At 35.6% G+C, this 18,179-nt stretch overlaps 1 protein-coding gene across 2 annotated transcripts; it reads left to right on the top strand.

Moving 5' to 3' along the window:
- Nucleotides 1–1,150: 1,150 nt before the first annotated feature.
- Nucleotides 1,151–18,179, top strand: lhx2a (LIM homeobox 2a). Of its 2 annotated transcripts, none has more exons than XM_017352831.4 (5): nucleotides 1,151–1,425; nucleotides 2,543–2,727; nucleotides 7,356–7,699; nucleotides 9,593–9,780; nucleotides 15,596–18,179. In XM_017352831.4, exons 1-5 carry the CDS (start codon nucleotides 1,408–1,410, stop codon nucleotides 15,845–15,847), a joined length of 987 nt encoding a protein of 328 aa, XP_017208320.1. In that variant the 5' UTR covers nucleotides 1,151–1,407; the 3' UTR covers nucleotides 15,848–18,179. The 2 variants fall into 2 exon arrangements, with proteins under 2 accessions (XP_017208320.1, NP_001153058.2); NM_001159586.2 differs by having other exon boundaries at nucleotides 7,359–7,699; nucleotides 15,596–15,957.

Genomic DNA, 18,179 nt, shown 5'->3' with positions numbered 1-18,179 from the left:
TGTACTGTCTGGAGCCAGCACCTAAGCCTTTTACTCATCATAGCACACGTGCTGCTGATGATGTGACAATAAAAGTGATTTGATTTGATTTAAGGCAGACCAGCCCCTTTAGCACTCTTCTTGTTCTCTCGAGCCCACCCTCCCTCTATTTCTTTGCTTCCCATTAACAATCCTAAAACCCTCTCTTCCCTCTTACACTCTCTGAAATAAAGGTATACGCGAGCTTTCACTGGGGTGGTACTTTTTCAAAAGGTACAAATTTGTACTTAAAAGGTCCTTATTGGTACCTTAAGGGTACATATTAGAACCTAAAAAGTACAAAAATGTTCCTCCTAAAATATTTAGGTAAAAATATAAAAAGGTACCACCCCAGTGACAGTTCGCGTATGCCTTTATTTCTGAGTGTAGGGTGAATCACTCAGGGGGTTCAATTACTCTACCAAAATATCACTTCCCTTCCCCTTCATCCCACTGTTCCCTTACTCTCCCTTTCATCCCTATAAGTCTAGCTCAAAGTGTGGCATGGCCCATGCTAATAAAACATACATTATTACATTTAATTAATTGTTGCAAACAGAAATGCACCACTTACTACTAAAATATACAAACACATTCATTCATTAGTTTTGCTTCGGCTTAGTCCCTTATTTTATTCAAACACATACTGAATTCAATAGAATAGCCTAAACAATACAATACACTCATTTTCTTTTTGGCTTAGTCCTTTTATTAATCAGGGGTCGCCACAACAAAATGTACTGCTCGAACCAGTGACCTTCTTCCTGTGAGCAACCCTGCTGCAAATAACAGAATAAAAAAACAGAAACTTTTAAAACAAATATGTCACTCTTAATAAATGAACTTACTTCTCAAAGGTGATAAGGTAAAAAATCATAATAAAGCTAATTAATAAGTTATTAGGGTTATTCACGTTTGATTGGACAACAAACTAACAAAAGCGACTACTGGTGTACTTATTCAAAAGCCTGATTGAGTAACAGACCACATCGCGTTCACTCAGCGAGAGGAAAAACGTGCAACTGGAAACATACGACTAGAATCAGACTGAGCCCATTTGATGGAGACGCGGGCGCGCGCACAGGCAGGCTAATTCACTCGCATCAGTTCCAGCCCGCAGACTCAAGCTGCACTGCACACAGCAACAACCCGCGGGAACCTGCTGCTGCAAACAAACTCTCGGACTGCACTTTATCTAGACTGGAAATTTGGTCAATTAAAAGTTAGATAGCTCTTTTAACGGTATTAGTTGCAGATAGATAAATAGGCTAGATACATAGACCTCGAGCACATGGATAATCTCCTCTTTGGAGACTTTTCATTTTTCTGAGGAAAATTACAGACATTCATCCTTGTGCGGCAAGAAAGGAGTTATTTTCTCTATATCACATGGAAAACAATGAATCAGTAAGGATTTATTTTATTTGCTTGTGAAGATAGTGTGTGTGTGTGTGTGTGTGTGTGTGTGTGTGTGTGTGTGTGTGTGTGTGTGTGTGTGTGTGTGTGTGTGTGTTTGCAGCAAGAAGTGCAAATATATAGGCTATTCTCTTTAAAAAACGCTTATGCTGGGTCAAACAAAACAGTTAGGCTAAAAATGAAACTGCGCAGGATAATTGTCACTTTATAATACTTAAATGATATTGACTATAAAGTCTATTTAAAAAAWTATATATATATATATATATATATATATATATATATATATATATATATATATATATATATATATATATATATATGTATGTATGTATGTATATTAAACTTTACATTCTGTACGAAGGATTTAAAAATCAATACCATTCAAGTATTATTATAAAGTGACAATTATCCTGCACATCCTGCACATGATTTAAAAACAAAACTAATAAAAATTACCCAGCAGACTGAAACTAGCGTTTGGGTGCTATAAAAAGTAACCCAATATTTTTATAGGGTTTTTATTTAAATGTTTGTATTAAAATTTAATAAATGAATTAGGCCTATATAGCCTAAACATTATTATTACAGACTTGTTAAATATCATAGAGGCCTAGCGATTTTCTAAATGTATAACCTGTTAATATAGATAACAAATAGCCTACTATTTTGCATTTATTACATTTAATTTTTAACTAGAACTGAAGTATATTTTTTTTACAGTTTTGAATTCAATATCATCTACAACATTAATAAACTATTATAAAGTTAACCACACTGTAGTGTTAATGTAAAATCTTGGCCAATTTAATGTGTGTTAGGATAAATTCGAAATAAAATATTCCGAAGATACAGTAAACCAAAAACAGGCTATAATCTAAATGATTGGGAAAGAAGAGTCTTTTTTTTTTTTTTTTGCTTATGAAGAAATAAGTAGGCTATTTGTGGGCTTCAAAACAAATATACATTCACGAAGTCACAGTAAATTAATTTTTAATTCATCATTAATTAAATTATTAATGATTATTTAAACACGAAGGAAATCTGCTCGTGTTGTTCAGCAGATTTCAGTAGGCTATATGTGAACGATGTTGAAATGTTTTTGCAGGGCAGTGATGCGCCGGTGTGCGCGGGCTGCGGCGCACTGATCTCAGATCGGTTCTACCTGCTCGCGGCTGAAAGGCGCTGGCACGAGCGCTGTTTAAAGTGCAGCGCATGTCAAACTGACCTGGAGTCAGAGCTCACCTGCTTCAGCAAACACGGAGACATTTACTGTAAGGAGGACTATTACAGGTAAAATATTTTTACAGCTCTGTTCAGCTTCGAAACTTTCTTACACTGACGCTTTCATATAGGAGACGTAACGTTATTTAGCAGCTATTTAACCTTACGTTTGTTTTTAACGGTCAGTTTAAGCATCTGATGGTTGTTGAATAACGTTACCCACCAAACTTGGCGGTAGAAAGCGATGTGAAGCTTATTATTTTACAAACGTGACCTTTTATTTCACCCATATGAAAAGATCATCTAATTTATAGTAGTTTTTTAAACCATAATTTAGTAACGTAGCTAGCCTAGCCTGATTGTGGTAACTTAACCAACGCTGTAGAATTAGCAAGGAAGGAGTGGACGTGTCCCCACCAACATCCACAGATTATTAAAATGTCCCTCCAATAATTTAATTGTCTCCAAAATAAAACAGTGCTTGTCGAAATTAACCAGTTACTGTGCAAGACTCAAGTGAGACATGGACAAGCGCAGCTATGTTTAAAATAAAACTGTCAGATGACTTGAAGTCAAGTTTGCCACAAGTCCACCATAATAAGTAACCATGAATGTGCAACTTTAAAAAGTTTAGATTTTGGCCTCCACGAAAGATTATAAAAAACAACAATTGAGATAAAATGGTTATTGTGTCATATGCCTCCCTCATTCCAGAAGTCTGCAATCATTGATGAAAGTAAAATTGTCAAAGTAAAATCATGTTAGTTCACTTTTGTACCATAAGACATGCTTGATATAAATGTTGTTTTTATTATTAATTGTATTTGATTTGTTTATTATAATTTTTTTAAAGTGCAAAATAGCTTATGTGCTGTTCTGTTTGTAGCCGAGAGAAGAAAAAAACATGGACATGTAAAGTCATCTTGCAAATATACACTTGCAATATTACACCTGCATAAATGTGTTCAGATATGATGGTTTGTGATTACGTACAAATAAGCCCTCAGTAATCAGAAGTCTTTATTAAACTAATAAAGGGGGAGGGTGTGATGTCAAATTAGATGCCCACCAATATCAAAAGCAAATCTACCCCCATGGTGGTAACTTGCTAATATGACAACAAATAGTAACACAAACAAGTTACCTCTTACACTTTATTTACTTTCTTTTAGGCTTAATCCCTTTATTAATCAGGGGTTGCAACAGCGGAATGAATCCCCCCTTGTTCACTTGGTTTTCTACAAATATAATGTATATTAGCATATATTAAAATACACCATAATGTAAAACCTGGCGTATACTAGTATAGTGTAGTTTTTGTACAGTATGCTGTAGCATTTGATAACAAATAGTTGTATATACTACATGCTTTTTCTATGGTTCAAAAATACTACAGTAGCCGATTTATTATAAATTACTATAGATTTTTTTTCCATCTGGGCAATATCAAACACTGCTATTAGTCACAGTGAAACTGGTTTATTGACACTGATTTGAAAAGAGCAACCATTAATATTCACGTCATGTTGTTATCAACAAAGCAGTGTAAAAGTCATTGTTGGATAGATTAGCATAACCATTTCCAGTATTTTTCTTTTGTAAAAATGTGAATGATGTACATATATACAGGCCCGTAGTCAGGGGTGGTCAGAGTGGTTCTAAAGACCCACTCCTCACTGACAAGGGTCCAGCATTTGTCCCATACATAAGCTCATTTGTCCTATTTTGACTGCTTTTCCATTATGAATTGTGAAAATAACCATTGAAGAAGGCTTTAGAACCAAACGTAATCCTGTCGTGATTTCAGCTACTCAGTTTTGGCCAATGCAAACAAATATTTTTCACGAGTCTAACATCTGTGCAAGAAAACATACAATCTGAAGAAAGTAATCTTTCACTACTGACCTACTGTATTGTTGTTAAATAGAGAAAACATTTTACTAGTAGCTTGTATTCAAAATTTTGGACGTTATTCATGAAACAATAAATGATCAATAAAAAGGTTTGAAGCGCCAAAAGCAGCCCATATTAAAGTTAATTTTAATAATAATTAGGCTATTGTTGTTATCCAGAAATTTTCAAATTGACTTTTTTTACAAGAGAAAAATCTAGAAAAAATTGTGAAGTTCTACATTATTATTATTATTGTCTGTTTATTTATTTGTTTATTTATTTTTTAAGTTCTAACAGAGGAAAGTTGAACATGCTGGCCAGATCTTGATTAGTTTGTTTACCTAATAAATGAAAATAAACTACAGTTGGTAATATATAAAAATTACAAATCCTATTTTTTTCTTAATGATAAATCATGTAATAAATTAGTATTTTAAATAGTATGTTTTTTCAACATTTAAAAAAAAAACTGTTTTAGTGCATCAAAAAGTTTGGTTCTGAAGACCATCTGACAAGCTATTTAAACAAAAAAAAGTGCTTAAAATGTCACTAAAATGCAGTATTTAAACCTCATAATTAAACAGAAAATGAGGGGAATAACCTGAAAAAGGTCCACTTATTGAGAAAAAACAACTATCCCTTTTACCAGGCTGTGGACCTGTGATAAATAATTTATGAAATCACATATTTAATTTATTTGAAATCACAAATTTGAAATTTTACACATATTTATGACTTATATAAATTATAATAAATAAGAGTTGTCCATTTTGATTCATTTAAAAACTTTTTGTCTGTAAACTTTGTCATTTTAGGTACAAAATATAAAATAATTTTTTTTTTAATATTTAAGAGAGATTTAAATGAAAAGATCACTCTGAATGAAACATTTCACAAAACAATTACATTTTCACACATACTGGTAAAATACATCATCTTTAATGGCTAGTGGAACAGAAAATATGCTGTTAAATGTACTCATGCTTGGCTCATACCATTTGTATGCAACTTTTTACTTCAGTAAAACATTAAAGTGCATGACTCCTAAAATGCAAGGTGCACTTTGAAAGTAAAAAAAATCATAAAGACAAAACAAAATTAATACCTGTGGCTCCTGATCACAAATTGAATGAAGTAAAACAATCAATCATTACTTACTTTTTACCTCAAATTGCTGCCAACAACTATTAAATCACATTTTATAATTTAACAAGGACCATGGTTTCAGCTAAAATCATCATACTGTATAATTAGTTATTGTTAGTAATGTACAGTTGAAGTCAGAGTTATTAGCCCCCCTTTGAATTTTTTATTCTTTTAGAAATATTTCCCAAATGATGTTTAACGGAGCAATGTAATTTTCACAGTATGTCTGATAATATTTGTTTTATTTTGGCTAGAATAAAAGCAGTTTTTAATTTTTTTAAATCCATTCTAAGGTCAAAATTATTTAAGCAATTTTTTTTTCGATAGTCTACAGAACAAACCGTCATTATACAATAAATTGCCTAATTACCCTACCCTGCCTAGTTAAACCTAATTAACCTAGTTAAGCCTTTAAATGTCAAGCTGTATCGAAGTGTCTTGAAAAATATTATTCACTGTAATCATGGCAAAGATAAAATAAATCAGTTATTAGATTTATTAAAACTATTGTTTAGAAATGTGTTGAACAAATCTTTTCTCCATTAAACAGAAATTAGGGGAAAAAATAAACGGTGGGGGCTAATTTAAACTAAAAAAAACATTTTACTTGCTTGCTAAAACTAATTTAGTTAAAACAACACAATTCTTGAGATTTTTGGGGGTCAACGTAATTATTTTATGTTCAATCCACCTGGGACAACATGAGGGAATTGTATAGAATCCTGCATTCTTTACAATGTACACTCAAAAAAATAATGTTTGCTGCTTAAAATACTCAATTACACAGTAAAAACACTATCTGTTAATTAAAAGTTTCCATATGTTGTGATTCACAAGTGTTTTCTGCTTATTTACAGTTGTGAATGTTGCTCTGTCAACTTTTGATGTTGAAAACAACTGTAGTTTAACAAAGTGACTAGTAGTTTGAGATAATATATTGTATAAGAAATAGTATATAGAGAAATAGGTCTGTAAATTAACAGAAAACTTACAAGCTTTTTGTACTGTAATATATAACACCAACCCAGACAATATATCACCTTTAACCAGGGGCGACCAACCCTGTTCCTGGAGAGCCACCTTCCTGCAGATTTCAGTTGCAACCCATATCAAACACACCTGCCTGTAATTATCACGTGGTGTTCAGGTCCTAATTAATTGGTTCAGGTGTGTTTGATATGGGTAGCAACTGAAATCTGCAGGAAGGTGGCTCTCCAGGAACAGGGTTGGCCACCCCTACCTTAAACTAACAAAAATGTTAATAAAAGTCACTTTTTTCAGAACATTTTAAGGTTAAAAGTTGTTGAAAGAAAGATTAAGGTCCCATAATGCAATTCTAAAGCAGAAACAAAAGGGGGAAAATAAAAACACGAATCACAAAATACGAAAAGCTGCTGATTTACTGAAATCTTTTGCAGTGTAATGAGAAGTAATTTCAGAGGCAGATTAAGTGAGTATAATTTATGAAAGATTACAAGCAAATGTTTTTCTGATGACTTGTGCTGAATATGACCACAATCGTTCAAGACAGTAAACAAGGTCAATTGTGAATTAGAATCAAGCCATTTTTGAGTTACTGAAGAAGAAAAAAACGTTTCTTACATCTTAGATGACGGTCTGTCTCCTAAATAAAGCTGACATTGGTGTCTTCTCTTAAGTAGGAGGTTTTCTTCGCAGAGATGTGCGCGGTGCCACCTGGGAATCTCTGCCACAGAGATAGTGATGCGCGCCAGGGATCTGGTCTACCACCTGAGCTGCTTCTCTTGTGCCACCTGCCATAAAGTGCTGCTCACCGGAGATCACTACGGGATGAAGGAGACGTCTGTGTACTGTCGAGCACACATCCAGAGAGAATGTCATGCAGATTTGTATTATTCAGACATGTCTTCTAGAGAGACAAATTCTGAGAGTCACACATATGATGAAGAAAGCCCCGTGCACAGAGCACGAGTCCGGAGGAGGAAAAATAACAGTACAGCTGATCATATTGCATATAGTTCAGGTAAGTTATTGAATACAATTATTATGATTATTTGGTCAACATTAATCAGTTACAAAATTAAAATGACTATTCTACTGCTAAAAAAGTAATGTAAGGGATTACTTTTCATTTATAGGTCATTTAATTACAGTAACTTGTAATATACTTGCCTTAAATATTGTACATACATTCAATAGTTCTGTATAAATCAGACTAATATATATTTTACAGAACACAAAAACATTTATCAAGACAATTTCACATGCTTAAGAAAAAAAATTGAGAAATTAGTATACATGTATTTTTATTTTTAGATATTTTGCATAACTCTTAAAATTATACATGTTTATAACTTTTCAGATGAAGCACACGCTTAAACAATTAAATGTTTTAGAAATTTAAATACATGGTGTGTATAATAATAATAATAATAATACTACATTTTATTTATGATGTGCTTTTCTAAAACCCAAAGCGCTACAACAACAGAGAAATCAAACATGCAATAAAATAAGGATTCATCATAGAAAAATTACAAATTATAAACACATAAGGATGATCAAGAACATTTCTTGTATAATAAATGTAATAAATAATAATTATATTAAATAGAATAAGTGAAGTGTCTTAAACTAATTTCGAGTGGAGCATATGATAGGATTGACTAAAGCTGATCCCTCTCACTAATCACTAACTAGCCAATCAGATCACTCTAAATTCAATATAAATATCCGGCATAAACTTCATTCCTCATCTTCGTTTTGAAACCCCACCCCCCATCCATCCATTCTCCCTCCTGCTCAATTCTAAGTTCGCGTTACACGATGGCTCAGTGGCTAGCACTATTGCCCCTCAGCAAGGAGGTCGTTGGTTTAAACACTAGCTGAGCCAACCGACACTCTGTATGCAGAGTTGGCATGTTCTCCCCGTGTTCGCGTGGGTTTTCCCCGATTGCTGCGGTTTCCTCCCACACTCAAAAAACCATGCAACAAAAGTTAGTCACAAGCGCTTACTACAAACTAGCGCAGTCAGCGGTCTATTCTTGGGAAGTTATCGAGAACTACCTGATCTCATATCCCTCCTAGTGCTTATTGACCAGCCGGGAGCCTTGGGCTCATCTATCTCCGAGCTCAGGGTTCTCTCCAGGGACATCATGCCAAACGTGATAAAATAGTCAAGGATTATTCAGAGATGTATAAAGTACTAAATTTCATGAATACGTAGTATTCATAACACCATCTTACAAATAACAGCAATAATAGCCAAAATTAATAATTTTGCAGCCAATCACCATATTAAAACTGATTTCTGAAGGATCATGTGATGATGAGTAATGATGCTAAAAATGCCAACTGACCAAGCCATGACTCGAGCGACCTTCTTGCTGTGAGGTGACTGCACTACCCACTGCGCCACCCCCATCACAGACATATATAAAATTCTAAATATCTTATAATATAAAACAATTTAAATATTTGACATGCTTTTTTAAATGTTTTTATTTGAACCATTTTAAGGTCAATACTACTAGAATACTACTGAGAAGCTATATTTTTTCGATAGTCTACAGAACAAACCATCATTGTACAATAACTTGCCTAATTACCCTAACTTGTCTAAATAACCTAGTCAAGCCGTTAAAAGCTGAAGACTAGTATTTTAAAAATATCTAGTTAAATATTATGTACGGTCATCATGGCAAAGATAAAAGAAATCAGTTATTAGAAATGAGTTATTAAAACTATTATGTTTAGAAGCGTGTTGAAAAAAAATCTTCTTTCGGTTTAGCTGAAATTGGAGAAAAAAAATTCAGGAGGGCAAATAATTCTGACTTTAACTGTAGTTATTGTTGCCTTCAGTGTTGTTGTGAGTCACACAGTATCAGTGACGGCTGACTGTGTCCATGTGTTGTAGATGTGAGTGATTTGGGTGTGGATCTGTCGGAAAGAGTGAGCTGTCAAAAGTCCAAACGCATGAGAACGTCGTTCAAGCATCACCAGCTGAGAAGCATGCAGTCCTTCTTCACACACAACCACAATCCAGATGCCAAAGACCTCAAAGAGCTCGCCCAGAAAACTGGCCTCACCAAACGTGTGCTCCAGGTCAGAAAAAATAAACATCTCTGGATGCTCAGAACAATTGATTTTTTTGTTTTAGTTGCATATAAAAGAGGGAACCAAAAGACTGAAAGCACACTAAAAATGTAGCATTGACAAACAGATTTAAACATATGTATGCGCAGAACAGCTTAAAGGGGACCTATTATGCAAAAATTGCTATTATAAGGGGTTTAACCCTTGTATGGTGTTCGGGTCTGTGAGACCCGTTTTCAGTTTTTTTCAAAAGAAAAATTAAACAATGACTAATTTTTTCAACCTGAAATTCATTGGCTTTGGCTAATTTTCTGTGAAGAACATTAATCTGAGCAAATTTTCAATGACCGCAAAATGTACCTCCCCCCACACATTTACATTACATACAAGGTGTTCGGGTCCACTAAACCCAGGTCTAATAAGGGTGCTTTCACACCTGTGAATCGATTCAGTTGTTCCGAAACAGAGATTACAATTGTTACATTGTTGCTCTTTGCTCTTGGAGCGGTTCGCTTTCACACTGCAAAGTTTCTAATCGGACCAAAAGAGCTAAAACAAGTCACGTGTGAGTAAACTCTCCTCACATTGGTCAGAGTGTCAGGTTTTTTTTTTGCAGCGTTCCGCTCAGCTGTCAGGAGAGGTGGTGGTTTGGTGGTGATTGACAGGGTGCGCGCGCGCGACGTGTCTGAGGAGAGACGCGGTGGGGAGGGGTGAGAAGGGTGCGCGGCGATGCCTATTTGAGGACCGGGAGTGAGACGCGAGATTACCAGGAGATCATAACTTGTTTGCGGGCATCCGGAGACTCGCAAAACTTCCCGCCCTACTCATAATTCTCTCTTCATATAGCCGTATGCCTATTACATATCCATAAAACACTGTGATATAACCTCGGATCAGATTGATTTCTCACTGCAATCAACCGCTCCAGGGTTCGTTTCAATCGAGCCGAGACCACCTCATTCAAGCGATCTTGGAGCGATTACTTTGTCGCGGAACAGAGCGCGATTGCCCTGTTCACATATGCCAAACGAACCACGCTAACTGGGCAAACGAGATACGTTCCAAAACAAAAGTGTAGGTGTGAAAGCACCCTTAAAGTCTTGAAAGAGTGTTCCTACACTCTGTCTTCGTCCTTTCCGGTCCTGCAGTTTTCTTCCCCTCCCGCTCTCGCTCAAAGTTGCAACATTGTTGAAAATTCAACTATCAACACTGTCTGCTCTTACATTCCCGTACATTTTACCCAATCTCTTGCGGGAACCAAGCTTTATTTTCTCATAACCTGTCCCATCTGCAAATTAGGGGCATAGTACTATAAATAAGACTATGCCAGTGTAGTTCTAGTTCCTTATCACAACTGATCAAGATGGCCAAAAGATTATCTGCTGCGAGAGCCTTGCAATTGATTGTGAAAGAGAGAGGGGCTTCTGATGATGATGTCCATGACCGTAGGGAAACAATACGAAAAAACAAATCTGTGGGTTTTATTTTTTTCAAAACATTAATAATAAAAAAAAAAAAGCGAAGCACCTTAATTCATCAATATGATCTAACAAAGGTAAAGGGGAAAAATTAACCATGTTTGCTGTGCATATGGCTTGTAATTGGGATTAAGTAAACATTTGTTGAGTAATTTAACATAAAATTGTTTGATAGTGTTCATTTGGAAAGCCAAAACTCTAGCGGGTCCATCAGACCCATGAACACTGGCTGAGTAACGAAAATCTGAACACCACAGATTTAAACACAGTTGTGTGGCAACAGTGTGTATACATCCAGCCTCTAATGGTAAAAATTTAATAAGTTAATTTTTTTATAATCACACTTGATAAAAACAGTCTACTGAAACACTTTGATTGACATTCTCCCTTTGTACATGAGAAGCCCCGCCCATTAGTGACAATCTCTCTCTCTCATTAGCATAGGCAGCCCTGAGTGAGAAGCACTTATCCACTATTATGCTGCGTTCACACCAGACGCAGAACGCGCGTCAAGCAAGAGTGATTTACATGTTAAGTCAATGCAAACATGCGAATAGACATCCTGCAGCACGATATGCGAGAATGGCGTGGCGCGAATGACGCAAATGGCGTGGGGCGAATTGAGCGTTTGACGCGCTTAACGAGCGTTTCGCGCGAATGTCTCGAATTCAAAAATATGAACTTCATCTGAACTTTGGCTCAGTCAGAAGCACCACTGAAAGCCTTCGTCATCCAGGTTAAGTTTCTGGAGGAGTTTATGAGCTCACAGAGCTGGATGCACCTCTAAAAGAATGTAGTGGACTCAGACACGACCCTAAACGTATCGACGCTGTTTTTCAGTCTTCATAAAGCACAAAAACACTGTTATTTTCTTCATAAAATCCATGTTAGCCATTTAGCTATGAAGCTAGAGTCTTCGGGCAGACAGAAGCCCTGCCCATCACGCGAATCCGCGTCTGTTCTGAAGTGAATTTGACACGCGATTGAAGCGGATTTGACGCGCGAATGAAGCGAGGGTTGATGCGCGAATGAAGCGAATAAACTCAAATGTTCACGCGGCTATTTACGCACGAATAGCGCGATTAATCTACGTGTTCTGCGTCTGGTGTGAACACAGCATTAGAGTTTTGAATCTGCCTATGCAGACACATAGGCATTCATGGCTCCACCCTCTTTGAAAAAGAGGGCTGGGGGCGTGATCTCATTTGAATTTACAGCGAGAGTCACTAAAATGTAACAATTAGGATCAAAGCCTAAAGGGGGCAGTTTTAAAGAGTTAAAAAAAAATATGTGTGTGCTATTTTGAGCTGAAACATACACACTCTCTAGGACAGAGGTGGGCAAATATTTGAGACCCGAGGGCCACATCACGTTTTGCAAACCAAGTGAAGGGCCACATGTCAAATCCTTCAAAAAATAACTTCTATTTACAGTGGCAGTATGCAAGGAGCATGTAATATTGGACAGAAACATGTCACATTAACACAATACAGATTTTTTCTAGTAGTTATTATTGAGTCAAATTTACAAGTCAAATGAATTTCCACTGCTATTTATATTTACTTATCAATCATGATAAAACAATAAAATAAGTTAATAAAATAAATTTATTAATATTAATTTATTAATTAAATAAATTAATAAATAAATCTTTGATAAAATAACTTTTAAAAGTGGATGTGTGCATGGAAAATATATTCTATGACAAAAATTAACACATTTAACCAGCCATTATTTTATAATTGGAGTCAAATTCACAACAATCTCATTTGAGTTTGTATTAATACAGTATGCTTACATCAATTACAAAACTATGAGATAAAACGAAAGAAGAAGCTTAGTTTTTGTTATTCCAAGTCATGTTATTATGAGTGTGTTAATGTGAACAATGAGCCTGAAAATAAAGTTATATTAATATCTAGAGCAACACTCTCGCAAAATATCCAGCTGATTCAGTTGTTGACTGACGACATTAAAAAAGTGCACCGCGCTCCTTTTTTTCTTGTCAACAAAAAGGCAGTGCATTGCACCTCGCGTGTTTGGAACATAAATGCGCGTTTAGTGTGATCGGCCCCTTAGGTTGTAATCTTTAAAAACAGCAATAATTTCTTTGCATATTAGACCTACCGCTTTCTGTCCGATACTGATGTATACGTATTTTGTTGTCTATTCTTCCTTAAATGGGCGACATTCAGAGTAAACTTTTTTTTGCCCGACTCATTTTCAGTCATTTAGTGTATTTGAATATCCGAGAGTGTGTTCTAATTCCACTGGTTGCGCTAACAGTACCGCGTGCAATACTGCCATCAAATGGCTTTCACTTGTATTGCATCATTAATTTACTAATTCTGAAACCAAACCGTTACTCAGAAGCAGCATTTTAAATTAACCGGATTAAAGTGTTCAGCGAGGCGCATATGGCCCGCGGGCTGTAGTTTGCCCATCTCTGCTCTAGGACATCAAACTTTTTTTACAATTTGTAAAAAAAAAAAAAAAAAAAAAAAGGGGGGGGGGGCATTATATGTCTCCTTTAATGTGAAACTTTATTCTTAAAAATTACTTAAAACAATAAAAAATTATACATCCATATATGTATATATATATATATATATATATATATATATATATATATATATATATATATATATATTCTTTTTTTAAACTAAACATTATATGCCGTTTTACAAGTTTCAAGTGAAAACCAAGTGATCTGAGGAAGTTTGGAAACCTGCCATTCTGCACTGTTTGAAAGAGCTTCTCGCGCTCTGAACAGAAGAGTTTTTATCTGATGATATACATCTGCTTTCTGAATTCTGGGTTTACATCTCAAATTCCACAATTTGTCTTAGAAATACAAATTTTACATTCCACAATTTTTTCGGATTTGTTCAGAGAACTTTACATTTTGCAATTCTGACTTTATTCACAGAATTCTTGATTTAAGTCTAAAATTCTTTTTTTTCCCAGAAGTTTGAGCTTAACTCTTGACTCATTTTCCAGCGTTTTTTTGTTTTTCTGTGGCTTTTTCACAAAATAAATTCAGCTTATGTCCCCTAATCCTGGCTTTTTTTGCATTCAGTGTTTACATCTTAGAATTCTGCTCTTTTTGGTAAGAATTTGAACAAAATGTTAGAGTTGTGAGATGTAAACTCAAAACAAGGAGAAAAATTATTGCATGTTGAGTTTAGATCTTGCAATTGTGAGATATTAACTTAACTTACATTCGCAAAAATTCAATTTACGTCCTACAATTCAGATTTTTTTCCACATATATTTAGTGTTTATACAATACTGACTCCCTCAGCTCTCTAAGTTTGCATCTTGTAATTCTGCTTTTTTGTCAGAATTCAAAGAAAATCAGAATTGCAAGATGTAAATTGCACGATAGTTTCCCAGAGATGGGTTGCAGCTGGAAGGGCATCCGCCGTGTAAAACATATGCTGGATAAGTTGGCAGTTCATTCTGATGTGGCAACCCCTGATTAATAAAGGGACTAAGCAGAAAAAAATGAATGAATGAATAAATGAAATTACAAGATATGCATTTAGAATATGCAATTGTGAGATAGGGCGACGCAGTGGCTAGCACGTTCGCCTCGCAGCAAGAAGGTCGCTGGGTCGCTTGTTCGATCCTTAGCTCAGTTGGCGTTTCTGTGTGGAGTTTGCATGTTCTCCCTGCATTCGCATGGGTTTCCTCCTGGCACTCCGGTTTCCCCCACAGTCCAAAGGCATGCGGTACAGGTAAATTGGGTAGGCTAAATTGTCCGTAGTGTATGTGTGGATGTTTCCCAGAAATGGGTTGCGGCTGGAAGGGCATCCGCTGCGTAAAAACTTGCTGGATAAGTTGGCGGTTCATTCCGCTGTGGCGACCCCAGGTTAATAAACGGACTAAGCCGACAAGAAAATGAATGAATGAATGAATATATGAATTGTGAGATATAAACTGAACATTGTGAAATAAAAAGTCAAGGATGAAAGCTTCAGAAACAAGCATGGGGTTTAGTACATGTTAATCAGTATAATGAATAATTAAAATAGAATCTTCAAACTTTACTAACATAAACTAAGAATAAACAATACTTATAGAGCATACTTATTAACTGTAGGTATTGCTAATGTCACTTAATGTTAGTTCAACTAATGCATCATTAAGATACAACCTTGTGCTAGTTAATCCACTGTGAGTTATTAATAAACGACTGTATTTTCATTACCTTATGATAACAAAGATGAATAAATACTGCAATAAATACAGTTCATTGTTTGTTCATGTTAGTAAATGAATCATTGTAAAGTGTTACCAACGTACCTAATAGCGGAAAGTCCTAATAAAGGATGTTTCTTCAGGTTTGGTTCCAGAATGCCCGTGCAAAATTCAGAAGAAACTGTCTATATCAGGAGAGCATTGGGGTGGACAATGTTTCAGACAATTCCACCCTCACGTCTCCATCTGTGCCTTCACCTGAGCTGTGCCACGGATCCATGAGCCCGTCCAGCCCCAGCGGGACCTCGCCATCCCAACACACACCATCAGCCGCTCGCAACACACACTCTCCTGTCTTCTCTGGCTTCCTCCTAAAAACAGCTTTTGATTATTAGTATATCAGCATATTGGCCAAGTCAATTGAGCTTTATTGTCATTCCTACATGTGAAAATGTGTCTCACAGGAATTTGAAGCTGCATAATTAAACATAATCATAATTATAAACACTCTGTGCCATTAGCCTAGTGGTTAAGACATATAGCATCATGGTGCTCACGGCGATCCGAGTTCGATTCCCAGCTCGAGGTCCTTTGCCGACCCTTCCCCTCTCTCTGCTCCCAACTATTTCCTGTCAATTTTCTGCACTATTCTATCCATTAAAGGTTAAAAAACCCTAAAAAAAAAATTATATAATATAATTATAAACACAACTCTGGAAGTAAGAGCAATTTTTAAACCTGTACATAACTAAAATACTGGAGCTGTAAACCAACTATAAACTGTATAAATAGTTAATTATACACATAACCTAAGACAGTGTTTCTCAACTGGTGGGTCGCGGAGTATGTGGTAAAAAAACAACAACACAAGTTTAATTTTTAACTTGTTTTGACTTGCGTGCAGGACAACCCTACCGTTTGACATGTGAAATTTCATTTAATTATAGCAACAAATATGTCGAAGCGCAAGTGCGACCCCGAATATGTTAAGTATGGATTTACATATATTGACGACAAAAAAGACTTAAAACCTCAGTGTGTCATAAGTAGCGAGGTGCTCTCACAAGAGAGCATGAAACCTCCTGAATTAAAACTTCATTTAGAAACCAGACAACAAGTTTTATTAACAGTTTAGTTCATGGTAACTGAACCTTTCCTTACCCTAACCTCTGTTTACAGTATTTGTAATTTTTACCTTGTAATATTTCTTTAATTTGATACATTTTGTTAAATGACAGCAGTAAAATAGAGTTTATTTGTAAGTCTTGGTGATTTTCATATGATTTATCTGTCACTACTTGTGTATGTTAACAAATAAATACAACTTAATTATAATTCCTAAAATTGTATTATAGTTCCTAAAAATTTGGGTCGCGGCTTGATGACCATGTATAAATCTGGGTCCCATGGCCAAACCAGTTGAGAACCCCTGACCTAAGACATACTGCACAATTACTTTGTGTGAAAAATAAACATTAGTGTGCAATATTTTGTGCAAAAGAGGTATTTAAGGTTGGAATTGTAACTAGTGCAACATGAAATTTGGTAAATTCACAAGTAAACATTGTGAGTACTTGTTAAGATGGAGTTTAGGAAACGCATACAGTGCATAGAGAGAAGAGTGTTTCTACAGGTGGTTTGTCAAGCCCACTCACCTGTGAACTGAAGCACACTCAAAAATGCACACAAAAATGTTTTTCTACACTCTCAGAAATAAAGGTCCGCGAGCTGTCACTGGGGTGGTACCTTTTCAAAAGATACAAACTTGTACCTAAAAAGTCCATATTAATACCCAAGGGTACATATTAGTTCCTAAAAAGTACAAAAGTGTTCATCTTAAAATGTGTAGGTACTAATATATGCATTTAAGGTGCCAATATGGACCCCTCAAGTACAAATGTGTACCTTTTGAAAAGGTAGCACCCCCAGTGACAGCTCGCGTACCTTTATTTCTGAGAGTGTACAAATGTGTAGTGATTGAGAGAGTGTCTGGTGCAGAGAGATGACAGTGAGTGTTTTCTACAGGTGGTTTGTCAAGCCCACTCACCTGTGTGAGGCACACTCAGTGAGTGAATTGCATTGTGTTTTGAGGTATCAGAGTTACAATTGGATTACAGATTCTTGCATTTAAAGAAAATGAAAGCCTTCACTCTTAAAAGTAAACGTTCTTTAGATGACTGAAATGTCATTCACACCAAGAAAAAAAAAATCTTTCAAGAACTCTCAAATGCAGAGGTTCTTTAAGGAACCTTTCACCGCAACTACTAGGTGTATATACCACATTATGTATGTATGTATGTATGTATGTATGTGTATCTGTTGCCCTTTAAGAGTTTCACCCCAACCTCTGAGTGTGTGCGGGTGTCTGTCTGCCTGGGTGAGGAGAGGGAGAAAGGAGCATCTGTGCTGCGCTTCCCCTGAAATGTCATACTTTTACATATTGTTTACTTTTACTTTGTATTTCTTGCATTATAATTTTTGTGACCCTGAAGGAGGCTAATCATAAAGGTTTGAGTCTGAATGACATTTTTTTCTTGAAGCTCTTATTTTCCCATTGGCTATCACAAACCCAGTCTGGTTTTGACTATGGTGTCAGTTTGAAAACCTCCATTTGTGATGTTTAATTTTATTTGATGGTATTTTGGGTTATTTGAACACATTATTGGTTTCTGTGGTTCTCTGTGGATTTTTTTTTTTTACAATAAAGGAACCTTTCCATTCTACAGG

Source organism: Danio rerio, chromosome 21, assembly GCF_049306965.1.
Source record: "Danio rerio strain Tuebingen ecotype United States chromosome 21, GRCz12tu, whole genome shotgun sequence".
Classification (NCBI taxonomy): domain Eukaryota; kingdom Metazoa; phylum Chordata; class Actinopteri; order Cypriniformes; family Danionidae; genus Danio; species Danio rerio.
This window is presented reverse-complemented; position numbering and strand designations above follow the sequence as displayed.